This window comes from Giraffa tippelskirchi, chromosome 8 (assembly GCF_054371585.1).
Source record: "Giraffa tippelskirchi isolate mGirTip1 chromosome 8, T2T-mGirTip1v1.2.pri, whole genome shotgun sequence".
NCBI classification, from domain to species: Eukaryota; Metazoa; Chordata; class Mammalia; order Artiodactyla; family Giraffidae; genus Giraffa; species Giraffa tippelskirchi.
Window position 1 is genome coordinate 50,586,617 of NC_137282.1, and position 21,382 is coordinate 50,607,998.

The 21,382-nt window shown below is 44.4% G+C and overlaps 1 protein-coding gene across 2 annotated transcripts in view; it reads left to right on the forward strand.

Moving 5' to 3' along the window:
- The window catches only part of ANKH (ANKH inorganic pyrophosphate transport regulator), a 158,965-nt gene that overhangs the window by 93,643 nt on the left and 43,940 nt on the right, over positions 1-21,382 (forward strand). For both annotated transcript variants that reach the window (XM_081520831.1, XM_081520832.1), the window contains 3 exons: positions 8,952-9,070; positions 12,990-13,073; positions 19,418-19,588. In XM_081520831.1, coding sequence (XP_081376957.1) covers positions 8,952-9,070; positions 12,990-13,073; positions 19,418-19,588 — 374 coding nt within the window. The remainder of the gene's footprint in view (positions 1-8,951; positions 9,071-12,989; positions 13,074-19,417; positions 19,589-21,382) is intronic.

Here is a 21,382-nt window from a genome sequence, read left to right on the forward strand (position 1 = left end):
TTAGGCACTTAGCCCTACAGCTGTCCCTGGGTCCCTTGGAGAGCCTTTGATACCAGTGGGCATTTTTTTTGAGACATCTCAGTGACAACTATATGAAATAAAGCAGATTTGTCCTAGTGTTCATATCAGTTCAACTCAGTCGCTCAGTCGTGTCTGACTCTTTGCAACCCCATGGACAGCAGCACACCAGGCTTCCCTGTCCTTCACCATCTCCTGGAGCTTGCTCAAACTCATGTCCATTGAGTCGGTGATGTCATCCAACCATCTCATCCTCTGTTGTCCCCTTCTCCTCCTGCCTTCAATCTTTCCCAGCATCAGGGTCTTTTCCAGTGAATCAGTTCTTCGTATCAGGTGGCCAAAGTATTGGAGTTTCAGCTTCAGCATCAGTCCTTCCAGTGAATATTCAGGACTTACTGGTTGGATCTCCTTGCAGTCCAAGGGACTCTCAAGAGTCTTCTCCAACACCACAGTTCAAAAGCATCAATTCTTCAGTGCTCAGCTTTCTATATAGTCCAACTCTCACATCCATACATGACTACTAGAAAAACCAAAGCTTTGACTAGACAACGTTTGTTGGCAAAGTAAGGCCTCTGCTTTTTAATGTGCTATCTAGATTGGTCATAGCTTTTCTTCCAAGGAGCAAGCATCTTTTAATTTCATGGCTGCAGTCATTTTGGAGCCCCCCAAAATAAAGTCTCTCACTGTTTCCATTGTTTCCCCATCTATTTGCCATGAAGTGATGGGACCAGATGCCATGATCTTAGTTTTGTAAATGTTAAGTTTTAAGCGAACCTTTTCACTCTTCTCTTTCACTTTCATCAAGAGGTTCTTTAGTTCTTTGCTTTCTGCCATAAGGGTGGTGTCATTTGCCTATCTGAGGTTATTGATATTTCTCCTGGCAATCTTGATTCCAGCTTGTACTTCATCCAGCCCGGCATTTTGCATGGGGTACTCTGCATACAAGTTAAATAATCATGGTGACAATATACAGCCTTGACGTACTCCTTTCCCAATTTTGAGCCAGTCTGTTGTTCCATGTCCAGTTCTAACTGTTGCTTCTGGACCTGCATACAGATTTCTCAGGAGGCAGGTAAGGTGGTCTGGTATTCCCATCTCTTGAAGAATTTTCCACAGTTTGTTGTGATCCACACAGTCAAAGGCTTCGGCATAGTCAATAAAACAGAAGCAGATGTTTCTGTGGAACTCTCTTGCTTTCTTGATGATACAACAGATGTTCATATAAGTATGTTTAATACAGCCTTAACAACAAGGCAGATCTATATGTTCTGCTTCCTGCTTTATAACCTTATGGTCTCTCAAGAAACTTTTATTACTTAGAAAAATTGAATATATTTTGTCATTCTGCATAGTTTCCTTAGTTATGAGCAAATGCCTTAGCCAAGTACTCTGAGATTTTTTCTTTCCAAAGATTGTGTATTTCCCATTGGAGAAATCGTGATCCCCAGCATGATCTCTTGGAGTTTTTTTCCCCCAATTTAGATGAACTTCGACATTTCAAACTTTTCAGTATCTACTAGTCATCTACCAGTTCCTGCAGGATCTTCTTACTTGGAAGAGATTTCAAATGTGAGAGTTTCCAGCTTTGAGCAACCCAGTTTCAGATGTCTCTCCTTTCTTTCACCTTCACCTACCTGGTATTATATCTGGACATCCATTGGTGGGTTACAGTAAGATGTTATAGACTTAGGTCAGAGAGGACCCAAAACTCCTTTGTAGGGTTATTGTGTTTGTCCCAGTAAAGGAGAGATCTTTCACTAGGTCCTTTTTATTACATTTGCTGGAAATAAGGATTTTTTCCTTGTGTGTTTCATATTCATTCTCTCTGATTTCTTATTCTTTTTGGACCCAGCTGGTAAGCCAAGTGTTCTCCCATCCTTGAGAGTTTGGCACATGGTCATGGGTTTCCCCTGACATGACTGGAGTGATTCTCACTGACCAGACAGGCACTTCCCCACGAATTTGTGGGGGAGATGCTGAGGAAAAGATAGTTCCAGAAAATCTCCTGCCCCAAACCTTATACAATTAGTCAGAGGAGCAGACACTTGGAATTTGCCTACGGACTTGAAATCCAGAAATCCACTAGCTGAAAAGTTGATGTCTATTCTACGTACACCTGTGGCCTGGCTCAAGACACCCAAATTGCAGGAGCCTTAAAAGTATTCCTGGCTTTTTGTTCCTGTCATTTGTTGGGCAACTGCTAGTGAGTGTCCCTTTTAAGCTAAATTATGGGCTTCCCTGGTGTCTCAGACTGCAAAGAATCCACCTGCCATGCAGGAGACCCAGGTTCAGTCCCTGGGTCGGGAAGATCCCCTGGAGAAGGAAATGGCAACTCAGTCCAGTATTCTTGCCTAGAGAATTCCATGGACAGAGGAGCCTGGCGATCTACAGCCCATGGGGGTCCCAAAGAGTTGGACACGACTGAGCGACTAATACTTTTACCTAAGCTAAATTGTAGCCGCTACTCTAGTCATGAACTCATCTATGAGACCCCATTTTATAAAAATGCAAGTCATGAGATTTGCCAAACCCAGACCTTAATTTAACCCAGGAGTCAGGTATTATCCAGTTTCTCCCTCTTTATCTATAAAAGAGAGGAAAATTTGCCAATCTTGTGTTTGGTTTCATTGGGTCCAAGTCAACTTCACGTGCATGGAAATTATAGTGTGGCCTGGCCTCCTAATTCACACAGCAGTAGAAACCACTGCTGTGGATTTGTTTATTTCTTTCCACACTTATTCCTTACAGTGATCTGTAAGGCCTCTTCCATGCCCCAGAAGAGTCCAGGCAATCCGCAGAGCTCAGAGGAGCAAAACTTGTATAGTTTCCTGTGCTGCCACAGTTTCTCAAGAGATTCTGTTTGTCCTTGTTCCATTGTCAACAAAGCTGTCCATTATTCATGGATTATAAACCAAACCTGTAAAGGGTAAATTGGTACAACTTGATATCATTTAAACCAGCAAGGGTGCTAGGAATGGACAGGCAGGTCTGTATAGTCTCATGATTTATTACCATGTAACAATCACCTCGGTGCTCACTGACTCACAAGACAAGCTTTCATTTTTGCTCACTAGACCATAGGTCGATGGGGCGGTTGTTTTGCACTTGGCCGTGTTTATGCCTCTGTGGTCAGCTGAATCCAAAGGAGACTCTGCTGGTCTTGGTGGGCTCACAGGGGACTGTCAGGTGACAGTAGGCCGGTCCAGACGGCTCTATGGACAGCTGAGCTCTGTTGCACATCGCCTCTCACCCTCCTCCACCAGCCCGAGCTTGCTTAAACAGCTGTGCCAGTACCTCCAGTGATGGATAGAGACACACAGGGTCTCTTGGGTCAAGAATCAGATGCGGCTCAACTACACTGCCACTGCACACTCCTGGCCAGGACAAGTCACAGGCCAGCCCAGGTTCCAGAAGGAGGGAAATTGACTCCGACTTTTGACAGGAAGAACTACAAAATCACATGCAGGGTAGGGACGTAAGGAGGGGAGTTGAGGACACTGTAGCCATCAGCCTATTCCACTCACTTCTTGGCGGGATTATGGGTTCATGCATTTATTCCAGCCATTGAGACTGAACACCTGCTATATGGCAAATGTTGGCCTAGATCTTGGGATTTCAGACGTAAGGCAGGTTCTCTAGGGAGAAGCAGAAATCATGCAATAAACTATTACGTTACCCACTCAGTCGAGTGGGTATTGTGGCTAAGCTGGTAAAGAATCTGCCTGCAATGTGGGAGACCTGGGTTCGATCCCTGGGTTGGGAAGATCCCCTGGAGAAGAGAAAGGCTACCCGCTCCAGTATTCTGGCCTGGAGAATGCCATGGGCTGTATAGTCCATGGGGTCACAAAGAGTCGGACATGATGGAGTGACTTTCACCTCACTGTATTAGTTTCAAGTGTACAGCAAAGTGATTGTTGTACATACATATTATTTTTCAGACTCTTTTCCAGTATAGGTTGTTATAAGATATTGAGTATAGTTCCCTGTACTATAATATATGTTATCTTTTGTATTATGTGCTATAACATATAGCATATATATAATGTATATATATATGACCCTGATGCTGGGAAAGATTGAAGGCAAGAGGAGAAGGGAACAACAGAGGATGAGATGGTTGGATGGCATCACCAACTCAATGGACATGAGTTTGAGCAAACTTCAGGGGATGGTGAAGGACAGGGGAGGCTGGTGTGCTGCAGTCCATAGGGTTGCAAAGAGTCAGACACAACTTAGCAACTAAACAACAGCAACAAGGGTTCCCAAATTTGCCTCTCAGAAATACACATATTAACCTTTTCCTAAAATGGGAGAAAGGCTTTTTCCTCAGTTCCCATCGGAAAATTATAGGTAATGAGGCTTATTTTGATTAATATCAATATTTCATGGCATTTTGCAACAAGCACTGGTTACTCTGGATGAACAGGTTTGAGAACCACTGATTCTGGGAGGGTCCACCACTCCAGTGGGCTGAGGTAGGAGGAGCTAGGGATTTGAATGACGGCCCCTCCTGTTTCCTGTTTCCGCAACTCAAATACCTGTAAATAGGTCAAGTCCATGTCCTCTTCCTGCAGCCAGGCCGTGAAATCCATTTACATCTATTCAAAAGCCTCGCTTAATTTTTCTTTCTAACGTTCTACTTTTCATAAGGAATATAAGCTATTTCAGAACAGTCTTAGTAAGGCCGTTTATAAAAGTTGAAGGTTACTAAATGTCATGAAGGCAGCTAGCCTGGTAATTATAGACTCGATGCAAAGCAGTTTAAACAAATTACCCCCAGCCTCTAGCTCCAGCCAGAAACAGCTCTGGGACACAGAGGGGAGGGTGAGGGGATATTAGGTGAAAAACAGCTGCTGGAATTGAACATTCCCAACTGCCAGGGTGGAAACAACCTTTGTAGTTATAATCAGACTTCTTCTACCGTATAGGGGAGGAGTAAAAGGAAGGAAGAAAAACGGGAAAAAAAATCTTCTTTCCGTGGCCTCCAGAATTTTCCTCTAGTAGCTAAAAGAGGACAGGAAGTAAAAAGAAGCAAAAGCATCCTCAGACCCATTGGTCTCAAAGTACCCTAGCACCTGGGGACCCCGGAGCTGCAGTCTGAACAAAATGAAGAGGGGAGACATCCTGGCAGAAGCAGAGGTTTGGCTGAGCCCAGCACCCAGCGGTCCTGCAGACCCTCTTCAGCTTTAGATGTTTGCTCTTCATTACTCTGCGTACATGTTTTTAACATTTTAGTGCAAATATTCTAATAAGTCGGTATACTTAGGTATGGGCTTCCCAGGTGGCTCAGACAGTAAAGAGTCTGCCTGCCATGCAGGAGACCTGGGTTCGATCCCTGGGTCGGGAAGATGACATGGGAGAAGGAAATGGCAACCCACCCCAGTATTCTTGCCTGGGAAATCCCACGGATAGAGGAGCCTGGCGGGTGACAGTCTATGTGGTCGCAAAAGAGTCGGACACGACTTAGCAACTAAACAGCAACAGCGGCAATACTTAGGTATATTCAGAGAAGTAGAAAAACTGATTTATACTGACCCCTATACACTCAGACCACATGAGCCAACTGCACGCCCTGCTCGCAGCTTTGCAAATTCACACGACCTTTCTTTTCTGGCTGCTACCCTAGAGTCTCACGGGAAAAGAATTCTCTCTAGAAGCCACCTGTATGAGTTTGCTAGGTCTGTCCTAGCAAAGCACCACAGACAGCAGAAGTGTGTAGTCTCACAGTCTGGAGGCTGGAAGATCGAGGCGGTGGCGGTGAGGTTGGTTCCTTCGAAGGCCATGACCGAGAACCTGTCCTAGGCCCCTCTCCAGCTTCTGGAGGTTTGTGATATGTTGTGTCCTCTGGCCTGAGGAGGCATCTCCCTGATCTCTCCCTTGATGGCCTCATGAGCTTGTCCTTGTGCGCATCTCTGCAGGTCTCCAAATTCCCCGTTTAGAAGGACACCAGTTGCCTTGGGTTGGGAGCCCACTGTCCTCAAGTGTCACCCTGCGCATGCGTGCTTGGTCACTCAGGCATGTCCAACTCTTCAATCCCATGGACTGTAGCCCACAAGGCTCCTCTGTCCATGGGATTTTCCAGGCCAGAATACTGGAGTGGGTTGCCATTTCCTTCTCCAGGGGATCTTCCCCACCCAGGGATCGAACCTGAGCCTCCTGCACTAAAGGTGAATTCTTTACCATCTGAGCCACCAGGGAAGCCCCAGAGTCATCCTACCTTCACTAATTATACCTGCAATGATTCTGATGCCAAATAAGGTCACCTTCTGAGGTCCTAAGGGCTAGGAGTCAACAAATGAATTGTGAGGGGACAGAAGTCAACCCATACATCACCCTCTGAATCTCAGCCTTTCTCCAGTCTCAAGGTCCCCACTTTGGCCATCCAGTCAGGTCCACTCAGCTGGCATTTATATCAGCTCTAACCTTTACCAGGGAATTTTAGTTCCTGAGCTATTCATAGCCAGCCCTGGGCTCCTGCACTTGGCATGGCTCTGTTTGCCCAGCGTGGCTGCCTTTACCACTGGCAGCTGCCTCTGCCAGGAGCGGCAAGGCGCCAGGATCAGGACATCTCTCTGGGGATCTCCACACAATGAACTTGACTGACAATGAAGAGGCATGTACAGATCAACAGTGGCCATGATTTCCAAGTCTCAGCACTCACAGTAAGCTGTGTGTGTGATTCAGTAACATCTTCATCCCGGCTTCGGGTTTCATCAGCTCATCTCAGATCTGAATGCACTTCTCACCTCTCTGCAAAGTGGGGCTGGAGGGCTCCCTCCCTGCCTCAGAGTGTCAGGTCACCTTCGTAACTTCTGATCCAAGCAGGACGTCACAGCTGCCTCCCTGGTGCCTGGCCATAACTAATCCCACTTCTCCTTTCTTTGCTCTTTCTGCCAAGTGCCAGCCTCCCTCCTGGTTTTCCCGTCTTGTTGCCTCAGTGCTTCTGCTGGCCCCACCACACTCCTCACCTGGGCTCACCTGGCAGTTCGCCTGTTGATTTCCACCTCTGCTCCTCCTGGGAGGATTCAGATCTCCCCTCCTGCATTTGTCTCCCTCACCAACCCTGTTCTCTGCATGACTGAGTCATCTTAGCCCCCTGCCTCTTGAAATCACTTACTCATACCTCACTCCCACTGGGATTCCCATTTGTGCATTTAAATATCTTTGTTTTCATCCTGAAAAGCATGCTCAATTCAACATCCTCATAATTCCAGGCTAATCCCGACAAAAGATGGAGGATTATTTCTTTTTACCAATTAATATGTTAATAAACCCACAAAGAGTCAGAAACAACGTAGCGACTGAACAAGGATAACAAATGGTAACAAATCCTCCCCCACACTTCGAAATGGAGGAAGGGATTCTGACAGTTTCACAAAAAGTAAGAGAGACACTGCATTTGACCTCCTTTCTGATTTCAAAGCAGCTTCTGCACTTCTCAAGTACGTAAATATTCGTATTAGTGAAAGAGTGAACACAGCAGGAACACTACTATTAGAGCACTACGTAAAACACTATGAAAACACAAAGATTACTGTTTTCCTATATAGTCTAAACTTTGTATCAATGAGGTAGAAAATAGTCAATATTTTATTTAACCTTTACTAAAATGTCAGGGGACTTCCCTGGTGGCTCAGATGGCAAAGAATCTGCCTGCCGTGCAGGAGACCCAGGTTCGATCCCTGGGTTGGGAAGATCCCCTGGAGAAGGGAATGGCAACCCACTCCAGTATTCTTGCCTGGAGAATCCCATGGACAGAAAAGCCTGGAGAGCCACAGTCCATGGGATCACAAAGAGTTGTAGACAGCTAACACACACACACACACACACACACAAAGCAATGTCAGAGTGCTTAGTTCATACCTTATGAAATTTTTCTCTTTCTACCTTTCTCACCCTTTGGCACGTGTACAACATTCATTCAGCCTTTGCTGGTTAAAGCCCTTTATGTTCTAGTTACACCCTGGTCCCAAATCCTCACAATGGAGGGACTTGCAAAGCACAGAGAGAGCATTTTTAAACTGGGAAAACTATACCCACAATTTTTGCCTTCCTGGGAAAAATGAAACAAAAAGAATTACAAACAGTGAATAGCTACCTTTAAATTTTTATTGAAAAGCCATGTTTTGTTGAATCACTGTATTGTACACCTGGAACTAGCATAATGTTGTAGATCTATTAAACTTACTAAAGAAAAAAGAAAAGGCATATTAACACGTAGGAATTTTCTCTTAGTAAATAATTAAGAATACCTACAGACATTGAGGGCTTCCCTGGTGGCTTAGTGGTAAAGAACGCCCCTGCCAATGCAGGAGATGCAGGTTTGATCCCTGGAGAAGGAAATGGCAACCCACTCCAGTGTTCTTGCCTGGGAAACTCCATGAAGAGAGGAGCTTGGTGGGCTACAGTCCATGGGGTAGCAAAAGAGTCAGACATGACTTAGCAACTAAACAACAACTACATAGACATTGAGCTTTCAAACTAGCCATCAAGCATTCTATTATAATATCAAAAGAATGGAAACAAGCTAAATATATAATAATAGGAGATTGAGCAAGTGATACTAAATAAACCTGCAAAAAGGAATTCAGTACAACCGATCAAATATAGAAACATGTTATGGAAAGATGTTTATGGTTCCCAAAAGAGTATATATGCACTATGATGCCATTTTTATGTTAAAACACCCACACATACTCCACCGCATAGCATCCATAAAACAAATTGATGATTAGCACCCCGAGTGTCGACTGTGACCCCTTCTGGGCAGAAGGATGGATGAGATTGTAGATGATTTTCATCCTTTTGCTTATCTAGATTTTTCTACAAAAAATAAACAAATATTATCTTTAAAATTGTTTTTAAACTTTTGATATAAAAAGCTTATAAGAATAACTTTTTCTAAATATTACCATGTATTTTTTTTTTTGCAGCATATAGTGACTTAGGCTACTACATCATCAATAAATTGCACCATGTGGATGAGTCAGTGGGGAACAAAACAAGAAGGGCCTTCCTGTATCTTGCTGCCTTCCCTTTTATGGATGCAATGGTGAGTAGGGAAGATCGTTGGCACTTTTTTTTTAAATTATGGTAAAAAATACGTAACCTAAAACTTACCATTTTAACCATTTTTATGTGTGCAGTTCAATGGCATGTAGTATATTCACATTGTTGTGAATCTTCAGAACTCTTTTCATCCTGGAATACTGACTGTATTCCCATTAAACACTGACTCCCCATCCTCCCCTCCCCCAGCCCTTGGCAACCCTGAAATGGAAATGGGTCCACTTACTCCCTACCATAGATCCACTTACTCCTTGGCAGGAAAGTTATGACCAGCCTAGACAGCATGTTAAAAAGCAGAGGCATTACTTTACCAACAAAGGTCCGTCTAGTCAAGGCTATGGTTTCTCCAGTAGTCATGTATGGATGTGAGAGTTGGACTATAAAGAAAGCTGAGCGCTGAAGAATTGATGCTTTTGAACTGTGGTGTTGGAGAAGACTCTTGAGAGTCCCTTGGACTGCGAGGAGATCCAACCAGTCCATCCTAAAGGAGATCAGTCCTGGGTGTTCATTGGAAGGACTGATGTTGAAGCTGAAACTCCAATACTTTGGCCACCTGATGCAAAGAGCTGACTCATTGGAAAAGACCCTGATTCTGGGAAAGATTGGGGGCAGGAGGAGAAGGGGACAACAGAGGATGAGATGGTTGGATGGCATCACTGACTCAATGGACATGAGTTTGAGTAAACTCTGGGAGTTGGTGATGGACAGGGAGGCCTGGCATGCTGTAGTCCATGGGGTCGTAAAGAGTCAGACACGACTGAGCGGCTGAGCTGAACTGAACTCCCTACAAAATGACGAACACCCTTGAGGCTCTCTTCACTGCCTTCTACTGGAGGAATATTCTTTTCTCACTGGAGGAATATTCATATAATGTGAAATTTCCCATCTGAACCGTTGTTAAGTGCAGTTGAGTGGCGTTGGGTGCCTTCACATTGCTGATCTCCCATCCCACCGTCCGCCCTCAGCTCTCTCCATCCTGCCCACTGAACACCAACTCCCCTCCCCCAGTCCCTGGTACCCACCACTCTTACTTCTATGAACTCAACTACTCTCGGTACCTCGTGAATAGAATAATACAGTTATTTGTCTTTTTGTGGCTTTTTGGCTTATTTCACTTCACAGACTATCTTCAAGTTTCATCCATGTTGTAGCCTGTGTCAGAATGTCCTTTTCTAAGGCTGAACAATATTTCTTGTACGTATAAGCCGTATTTTGTTTATCCTTTCGTCCATCCACGGGCATCTGGGTTATTTCCACATTTGTCTGCTACGAATAATGCCACTAGGAAGATGAGCGTACAAATATCCCTTTGAGTCCTTGCCGTAATTCTTTTGAGTATATACCCATAGGAGGAATTGCTAAATCATATAATAATTCTGTTTTTAAGTTTTTGAGGCTCCATCATACTGATGGAGCAGCTGTACCATTTTACCTCTCCACCAACAGTGCGGAAGGGTTCCACTTGACCACTCACTGATTTTTAACCAGTCCATCTTGTCAGTTTATTTTATAAGAATTGTCTGTATTTGCCACAAGTTCTGGCAGGAGGCAAGAGAATTCTCTTGAAAATTTGTTTCAAATATAAATGGTTTTCTGATATATTCAGGCTCAAGAGATCAGGATAGCTTTCAGATAACTTACCATTTGTGTGGTATAAGCACCCAAAGCTCTTTACAATAAGACTCACTTGAATATACTGATAGGGCTTTATTACTTTAATAATCAGCTTTGCTAGAGTAGCTAAGGATGACTCACTTCCACAGATTAAATTCTTTGTCCTGATACTGAAGAGTTCTCAAAGAATGCTTTTTTCCCTATCATTTGTGTTGTAGATATAAAGAGACTTAGCAAAAATATATATATACATATGTGTATATACACACACACACACCACACACACATACATATATCTCCAATAATGGCTAATGGTGGAAAATAAACCCTTTCTTTGGAATCCATTTTAAATTACCCTTGGAAGAAAACTTTAAAATATGATAATCTGTATAGGTTTTTTCTTTTAGTTTTTAAGAATTTTTTATATGCAAATTTTAGACATACATGAAAGTAAACACAAATCATTAGCATGCAACTAGGCACTTCTTATAAGAAGATGGCCTTTGATTTTACGGTTGTATAGGTTTGGTTTTGTTAGATGTGTGAGGTGAGTGAACATCTGTATCGAGGTTAAGGCAGCAGCCCCAAATCCTCGGAGGAAGGAGGCAAGGTACTAATAAAAATGCATGTGGTCCTTCCTCTAAAATGTCCTCAGAAGTCTCACTGTGCCCGCAGCTGGGTTACGGGCACAGCCTCACTGAATCTGACGGCTTCCTGGCAGTGCGGGGGAGCCTTAGACACTAAACCCTCAGTTTCCACTGAAGGTTCTGATTTTCAGTTGTCCTGACATCACTTTAGGCTAAGAATTGGGCCATTGGAACACTTGTACCTGGATTTTCTTTTCTTACTAATCACCAGGTGTGTTTACTCTGGTAGCTGACACGTATCTTCCACACCTATGCCCCCTGCGTCCAAAAGAAAAAGGCCAAGGATTTGGGGTGTGTGGAAGCAGAGTCCCCACGGGGCCCAGGCTGGACTGAGGTGGCACCACAGTGCCCTCAAAGCGGTGAGAGAACTGAATGGGGTGACTGACCTTTTTCACAGCCTAAGAGAGTGAAAACCCAGCTTCCTAGGTAGAGTCTGAGATTCCGCCCTAATGCCCTTCCTCCTATCTGCACTGGGACTCTGCAAACACACAGAAGAACTACAGTTATTGGGGAACTCAGGACTAAAAGTGACGCACAGACTCTTTTGTGTCCTGTATGCCACTTCCTTTCTGTAACTTATTTGCCACAGAAATTCCCAAAACTCAAAACATTTGTGATCAGCACTCTTTTATTCCGTAATTCATCTACCAACTCCCCCAAAAGACCAGTAGTAAGATTCCTGATAAAGACCAAAATTATACACAACATCTCCCCAAACACACGCGTGCGCACACACACACACACACACACACACACACCCCTACAGCATGTCCCTGATGTATTAGTTGGAGAGAGAATATTTTTGAAGCTTAGCATCCAGATCACTTTCAGTCAATAAAGACAGCCCACAAGCCACAATTTACAAATGTCATCTACACTTTGCCTTTCTTTTCATATTTGGCACCTTGGGACCTGTGAGCTGAGAAGGAAGTAGCAGTAGCAGCAGCTATATAGTCTTGACACAGACCTAGGTTATTCCCTAGGTCTGCTTGTGTTTAGCTCACGTGAAATGTTATTTCTCTGTCAGTTCAGGTTGACCTTTACTAGTTAGAAAGATGATACTGAAACAGATCCTACTTTGAACTTCAAACCTTCTCCAAACCTGCCATCCCCTGGGCTTTTCATTGTCTGCAGGCTTTCTAGCACCTTCCTCTGAATTCCCCTCCAAGACACAGTGTCAGATCAGATCCTGCCCAAACTTGAAGAGAAGGAAATAGTCGAGCCCTGAGCAGTCAGTGGGAGCCTGTAATGACTGCAATAACTTGGAACCAGCTTCGAGCCCTCCTCATTGGAACCTGCTTCACAAACCAGAAAGCTGTGCTTTGTGACTCACACTGGTCCCCATTGCTGGTATTCACCCAGATTTCCTGCCAGGCCCATGAACCAGTACTCTGGTCTTCAGATAACTAGTACCAAACAAATACTATGTGGTCACTGGTTCTGCTTAAAAACCTCACTTGGTCCTGGGTACCAGGTTAAGATACAATCATTTTATCAATCAAAGATTCATTAAACTTGTGCTACTAAGGTTGGGAGGTGGATAGGTATAAAGTCTATTTCAAGAATGCCCAGGAACTCATAAGAACCAGAAGTAACCTAATCCTGAATGTATCTCATGCCCAAATCTCTCCTTCCCGGCAGGCATGGACCCATGCTGGCATTCTCTTAAAACACAAATACAGTTTCCTGGTCGGATGTGCCTCAATCTCAGACGTCATAGCTCAGGTAAACGTGGTATGTGTGTCAAAGCTGCTCCTTTCAGGTGGTGGACAGAACTGGCTGATGCCTCATCTACATCCATCCACTCTGCAGTGCATCCCTACTTGATTCAAATCAAACATGAACTTCAATAAATGCTTGCTAAATGAATGAGAAAACGAACCCTCCCATGATTACAGTGTGTAGACTCTTGCGAAAAGGGGGGATTGTAGGAATTGAATTTCACTATCAGAGATTTTGCATGCGAAAAACCTGTTAAGGTTCTTGCATACAAAATGACTCTAAAGCCATGGCTAGCAGTTGGTCACGGGATCACTGTGCACCTCACGGGGTGGACACATGGGCCTCTCTATGGCCGAGTCACTCAGGGCTAGGTTTAGGAGAGCGCTCCTAGAAATTAGTCTTTATTTGTCATTGCCGCCTGGGCAACTCAGGCATCTTTCCCCCAAACTTACAATCAGGAAATTGAGTCTGAGAAAATTCTACTTCTTTCCAGATCCCCGAGGATCTGGCACCAGCCCTGGTTTCCATGCTCCATCCTTTCTTCTTCCATCAAAGATACCATGACAGGTTTTAGCAGAAGAAATTTAATTCCTATAGTCTGTAAGTTAGACTTAGTTCCTACAGTTGGGGATTTGGAGAATGATCTCTTTATGGAGAAGGAGGCGGACTGATTTCTAAACTTGCTTTCCAATTCTCAGTTCTGTGCTATGAACATGTCCACACTCCTGGTTTTTCCCTGCTGAGCATGCTAGTCTTTCAACCACTTTTTGAAATAATCCACTGTTCAACTGTTAGTACCTCCCTAAAGGTCAAGAATTAAATTTCCCAATTAATTGCATTGACTCTACGGATCACTATTTAAAATAATTTAACTTGCTTCCTGCTAACATTATGTGCATGTGTCTGTGTGTGAGTGTGTGTGAGTTTTCTAGCACACGCCTGAATACTTGCTAACATCATTCTTTGATGTATCTTTGTCAATTTTCTGTTGAGTTATTAGAGATTTTTTGCTTGGTCTTACTTTTGAGTCATCCTCTGAGGGATGAACTGAACTGCCTCGTTCACGCTGATCACTTACTTGGAAATTAAGGGAACACCTCTCTTTTTCAACATGAGCATTGACACCTGAGTGAGCATTTGTAGATGTGGTGTCCTGAAAGGCAAAAAGAAAAACACACATCTTTGCCTTAGATAAATACAGCAAGCATCCAAGAGTAAAAGAAAGAAATCATATCCCTGAAAAATGCTTTCCCAGTGTGCCCACAGCCTTTTTCCTTCTTAATTTTAAAACTAGTACTGACCCCTGCCTGCTGGAAGGGTTCGAAATTTCAGAATAAACCTACCTGGTTAGTCGGGGCAATGGAAGCTGGGTTCAGGTGCCCTCTGGCCTCGGGCTATTCCTGGTGATGTAGTTATTTTAAACCTTATAGCTTGAGTTCCTACCACGATTTGGTTGAGGGAATAAATTCAATTTTTATTCATAAGTCTTTTGCTCTCACTCCAACCCGCAACTTCATTCCTCTCATTACTTGAAAGCATTCGTTAATTACCAGATCTGGTAATGAATAAATAGATCCCAGGCAGAGTCCTTTTTTGAAAACATTTTTAAAGGTATTTATTTTATTTTATTTTCATTTTTTAAATTATGAAAGTATGATAACGCATTTACCGGAGACTTGGAAAATCCAAAACAAAGTTACATATAGTTTCACTATATATTACAATTTTTAAGTAGATGAATTAAGATCTTTGGTTGGAGTTTCAATATCAAGCTCTCAAAAAATTAATAAAATGAATATATAGAAAAGTAGAAGAATATGGTAGACCTAAAAATCACGATGAACCAATTCAACATAATTAAGATTTGTACAATTTTCACACAGAAGTAAGATACAAATTATGTTCAAGTTCCCATAGACTATAAACTCAGAGACATTGGAACATATCCAGGGACATAAAACGAAGTGCAAAAATTTCATGGTCTGAACGTATTGAAATCATAGAGTCCTAGGCAAAGTCCTTGAAATACCTTGGCATAGATAGCAAGGGAGTGATCACCAATGATAACATGAAAATAGTTTGTAATGCCTTGAGTTTCAATGCCAACTCCTGTTTAAAAAGTAATTTTTAGTAAGATAATTTCATATCATAATACAAAAAAAGCTCTTGGTTTGGTTCCAACATGATATAGTTTTCTGTGTCACCATTATTTAATAATCATATGTTTTTTATTTATTTCATGATCATCTGGACTTTCTTAGCTTGCTCAGTATCAAATGAAACTTTTGAGGGGGTTGTTGGACCTCGCTGGAACCTCTAGTTCTTTCCCCTTTTTGCTGTCATCAGAAGAAGGTCTTCTGAAGTCAGCTCAGACCCCAGAGATGGGATCCCAGGATACCAGTTAAGTAACCTGGCTGAATTACTGTAAGTCCCCTTGTCTCCTGCCTTTCCATCTCAGCCTTCTGGCAAGATCCCAGTCCTAAACCACCCAGTGGTGGGCACCTTGCACCACCTGTACCCAGGTAGCAAGTACTCCTGCAAAAGTTTCACAGTGGGACAAGCTGATCGCAGTATAAATTCACAATCTCATCACTCACCTCATCTGACTCTAGTGACCATGTCCGAGGGTCTCCACCCACCTCACTGTCCCCAGCAGATGACCTCACTTCCCACTTCACTGAGGAGCTCAAACCCACATGCCTACTTTCAGACCCTTGCATGACCTCTGCTCCCCTCATTACAGGAAAGGCCATGTCCCTCCTTCGTCCCAGGCCACTTCTTCCTCCGGTGCCTCGGAGCCCATCCTGTCCTGCTTTCTGGGGAACCTTATTCACCAGTTATCAGTGACTCCTTCTCTCTCCCCTGGATCATTTCTCTTGACATGGAAACATGCTCAGACTTCTGCCATCTTAAAACAACCACAACCACAGCATCAGCAACAAGCTTTTTCTGGCTCCCATGTACCTCTGTAGCTATAATTCTATTTTTTCACAGCCAAACCTTTCAGAAAGGTGGTTTCCACTCAGGGTCTCCATTTCTTCACTTCTCTTTCCTTCTTTTACCTACTGCAGACTGACTTCCATTGCCATCAGCTCACCCACACAGTTCTCACTAACGACCTGCCTGCCACTGAATCCAGTGCAGCAGTTTCCATTGACTTAATGGATGTCTCAGTAACTCCTCATTCTGTTGACTGCTCCCTCCTCCATGAAACACCCCTTCCCACTGGCTCTCACACCATCATATCCTGGTTTTTCTTCTACTTCTGACAGCCCAGGTCATCTATTGATGTGTAAATGCTGAAGTTGCTCAAGACCCATCTCTCCTCACTGTGTATTCTATTCATGAAGAATCTGATGGTTGCCCTGCATTTATACCATCTGCAACATGACTGATATTCACCAAATAAATGTCTGCAGCCAAGCCCTCGGCTCAGGGCTCTAGACAGGTCATCTGAATGTCTCTATATTTCCACTCAGATCCTTCAAAGGCATCGTAAGCCTCAATTCATAATCTTCATGATCTTGATGACTGCATTTTTGAATGAACCTCTGCCTCTACCATCTGCTCAGAAACCCGGGAGCCACCCTAGCAGCATCCCTCTTCATTCACATCTGTCTAAAACATTTAATCCCAGATGCTTCCTTATCAGCCCTCTTCTCCCCATCTCTGCTGCTCTGTTCTGAGAAGTCAGCCCTCCCACCTGGATCTTTAGAGATGCCTCCTGTCCCCAGGCCTGCCCCTCTGCTCCGGGTCTCCTCCCTCCTTCCCCACTGGGGCCACAGTAATCGATTCTCAGTGAAATTCTAGCCACCTCACCCCCTCCTCGAACCTGCTTTCAAATTGCCTCCTTGGTGTTCTTGAGATAAAAAGCCAGTATCCTGATCACAGGCTGAGGGGGCTGACAACCCACTGGCCCTGCTTCCTCCCCAGCTCAATCGCTCTCCTCTGTCCCCTGGCTCTCTGCCCTCCAGCCCCTGGTCCTCCCTTCCAGACCAGATGCGGCCGAGCCCCTCCTCCTGGGGGCTTTGCCTGGATCCTTCTGTCCGGAAGGGAATGCCCTGGCCTCTGCCCTCCCCACCCACCACTGGCTCCCGCCACCCGCTGCCAGCCAGCTGCCTGGGCTCTGGGACTCAGCTCAGATGCACCCCCACGGGTCGACCGCTTTCACTCCACACCCTCTTCCCCACTCCCAGCACTGGTGCCCTCTTCCCTTCACGGGCCTTGTCAGGGGTTGATCACGACTCCTGTCTTCCCTGCGCGAGGTTGTCAGCTCTAGGAGAACAGAGTCTGGGACCACCTTATCCATCATTGAATCCCCAGCCCAGAGCAGACTCTCCCTGGGAAAATCCTCACTACTGAGTCTGTAGGTTCCGCTCACAAAATAACCCGATACAGTTTTGATGGTTGTATCAGATTCAAAAATCTTAATTCTGGATTAAAAATCAGAAGGGCCAGGTGTTGTTTTAAATTGATAACTGACCCAACCCACAGGGAAGATGTAAAATATACGGTAAGTGTTGGACCACATGGCATCAAGCTATTAACAACACGGGGGAGGCTGACAAAACCATCACTCTGGCCTTGGGCTGGTCCCGGCCGAATGTCTCCTGCCTGCCTCTGTGCCCCTCTAGCCTGTTTGCTCCTCCTTCTGGTCCTCTCCATACCTCCCCCTCCCTCTTCCTTCACGTCCAGATCTTCCTTGGTTCTGTTCATCTGGCTGTCCTGACAGCACCACCAGGAGCCTTCCTGGACTTGGCAGAGGAGGGGTTCGTCTTCACGTATTCATTTTCCCTCCAACATGTTCTCGGTCTCTAAACGCTGTCATCTTCATTAACACCGTAGGTTTGTGTATGTCAAATGTGAAGCCTGCCGCAGACAGACTAGTCTGTTTGCACGTTAGGGCCCCTGAGAGGTCTTTGATTAGTTAGAGAAATAAATGGCGTCTTGGCCACATCGCAAAACTCAGTCTTCTGTTCCAAACACAATGGGGCCTTTGCCCAGCTGGTCTTTGCCATCCTTCAGTTAATACAGAACATTTGTTCCCCTGGGAAGCAGCAGGCATGGAGACAGTCATGGGCATCTTTCCTTCCATCAGGGGGCTCCACTGTATCCTCAGTGAGTGTGAACGTGAGTGTGTGATCGTGAGCGTGAATGGACACTCTTGTCACCCGTGCTCCGAGCACCCAGGTCCTGTCCAGGCAGCCGGATCATAGCTCTGTCATCTCTATTCCCCTGAGGACATCTCTGATAGGTTCTGTCGCATTTACTGGTTTAAGAACAACAGCCCAGACACACGTGTCAGTTTGTGGGATAACCTGACCACCTCTAACTTCTAATACTTTTCTTTCATTCCAAAGTTCCTCTGGATTGCTCTGTTTCCTGTAGCAATTGAATGCACTCATCTGACTAATCATGCTCATTCTCCAGCTTCTTTTTTAACTTTCTGTCACCAATCATTTCTTGAGAATGCAATGATCAGAATACACCTCCTTTGGTCAGGCTCACTTAGCGGTGGTATATTTCACAAGCCTATCCTTCCATGGATGATTGGCTAAGAAGGTTGATGTAGCTCAGATACTCTCTCCCCTCCCCTATTTTTCTACCTCCGCACCCACTATTCCTCAGGGATCCTCCCAAGATGGGAATCCCAGGACTCTGTCCAGAGGCTGGACTGATTCCCTCATTTCTGCAGGATGGGAGGTTAAATAGGTTAATAACTTTGCTTTAGAGCCTGTACCATTTAATAGAGATTGATACTTTACTATTATTTCAATCTCTGCTGACTTTGTATTTTTTTGACCTATGCCACTTGTGTAAGTCAATATCTTACATTTTAATTGTCTGGTTTTATAATAATTAACACTGGCGGCTTTCACAGCATGTTCAGTGGAATCCACGTTGTAAATGTTAATGGCCGTTTTTCTGTGTACCGTCATTGGTCACTGCTCTGTCCTTTGTGGAAGGACACTTAGGTCCTCTGGCATGGATTACATATGCACCTGGAGAGGGCAAAACTCTTCTGCATCGTTTAGGGTCTGGGAAACCAAAGCTTCTGAGTAGTCTTTAGCAATAACCTTAACCAGATGTGCAGTTGCCTTAAAAGAAATGCTTAGTGGTGAATATAACAGAGTGACCATGTGTTCTTCCAGTGCTTCCCAAACATCTGACCCTTGATTCTCCAAGACAAGCATTGAGCAGTAGCCCCAGGTCCTGATCTCTCCTCAGTGTCAAGGTTTTTGCTCAGAGATCCATCTCAGTTCCGGGTGCAAGAGGTTGGGCTGGCTGGGCTTCTGTTAATTGGTTCCGTCCTCTCCCTGATGACTGTCTGTTTCCCCACCTCTCAGGTCGTTTTTGTAGCCATTCTACTTCACAGTCACCTGGAATGCAGGGAGCCGCTGCTCATCCCCATCCTGTCCTTGTACATGGGTGCCCTTGTGCGCTGCACCACCCTGTGTCTGGGCTACTACAAGAACATCCATGACATCATCCCGGACAGGAGTGGACCGGAGCTGGGGGTAGGTCCTTAGACCCTGAGGACAGCCTGTCTGTTCATCCGAGGGGAATACAGTTTGATCCTACCCCTGTGATTCGACATATCAGCGTAACAGGCCGGTGCTCTGGGATGTCATATCCCAAGGTCAAGTGCTTGGTAGTGTCCACAGGGATAAACAGCTGGAGAGCTGATGAACTCTGGAGATGGAAGAGAGACCTTAGAGGTCACTCTCCAGCTTCCTTGTCTCCGAACAAGAAGACTGAGTCACAGTGAGTCATGTCAGGCTGAGGACGAGACACAATGTTGATGGTTCTTCTTACTCTGTGGTCAAAAGGAAGTCACTCTGTGATCAAGAAAGATTTCAGGAGCCCTGGTACCATTGAACTCACATTTGTTTAATTTCACAGCAGGGATCCAGACTGTGTTTGGGCTTTCTGTACTGGCTAAACACACTCATTCAGGTACCTTCTACGGAGAGAGTTGGGGAGGGTTTAGGTGACACAGGAAATTTTAAATATGGTCTGTGGCCTCAGGCAGCTTTATGTCCCATTTGGCTTAGCCACCAACACAGAAACAATATTCAGACAAGATAGCACAGAGGTCACAGTGGGAATACAAGAGCTTCCCTCTCTGAGACTGAGAGAAGGAAGAGAGGGATGTGGTCTCAGAAGCCCTCCTGACGGAGGCAGAGATTGGCCTGTGCCTTGAAAGGTGAGTATGGTACAAGCAAAGTATAATCTTACCCAGGTGACCAAAGTGTTCTTTTCATCACCAGTGTAAACTGTATCTGATTTATATGTATGCTAATCTTCTCTACCCTCTGGTATCAATTGGGTTGGTATCTATCCAGCTATAACACAAATAGACATGATTTTATATTTACATACAAATCTAAATAGACCACTCTATCCCTGGGTCGGAAAGATCCCCTGGAGGAGGGCATGGCAACCCACTCCAGTATACTTGCCTGGAGAATTCCATGGACAGAGGAGCCTGGTAGGCTACAGTCCACAGGGTCACAAGAGTCAGACACAACTGAAGCCACTTAGCATGCAAAGTGGTGTGTATATATGTACATGAATGTGTGTGTGTATATATATATGTATATATAGAATTTCTCTGGTGGTTCAGACAATAAAGAATCTGCCAGCAATGCAGGAGACCCAGGTTCGATCCCTGGGTCAGGAAGATCCTCTGGAGAAGGGAATGGCTACTCACTCCAGTATTCTTGCCTGGGAAATCTCATGGACAGAGGAGCCTTTACGAGCTACAGTCCATGGGGTTGCAAAGAGTCAGACATGACTGAATGACTAGCAATTTCAATTTATACATATGTATAAATTGAGCACATTACCACACTCCAACCCTGATCCCACCTTTGACCACATGTTACTTTTGTCATGTCAAAACAGTCATTGTACTGACCACTCACCTTGATCTGAGGTCAGGCCATCAATAATATCAGATTGAGGTATTTCCATCATGAGGACCACCACATCAGATTGGTCTTGATGGTAGCAATCCATCTTAACATTCAGCTGCTAGCAAAGGGAAATAAAGTGACTGAGATGGCTCCAGGATACAACACTTACCTTTATGAAGAATCAAAACCAAAGTCACTTGATAAAAGCCAAGCATTAAAGATAGTGCCTATCTTTGCTATGGAATTGTTAATAAACAGCCTTCTCTTTTATTTTGCTTTTATTTTGCTTATGCTTCTGAACATTTACATGACTTCTTTTTTTTCCCTTTTTTTTAAATTAATTTAGTTTTTATTGAAGGATAACTGCTTTACAGAATTTTGCTGTTTTCTGTC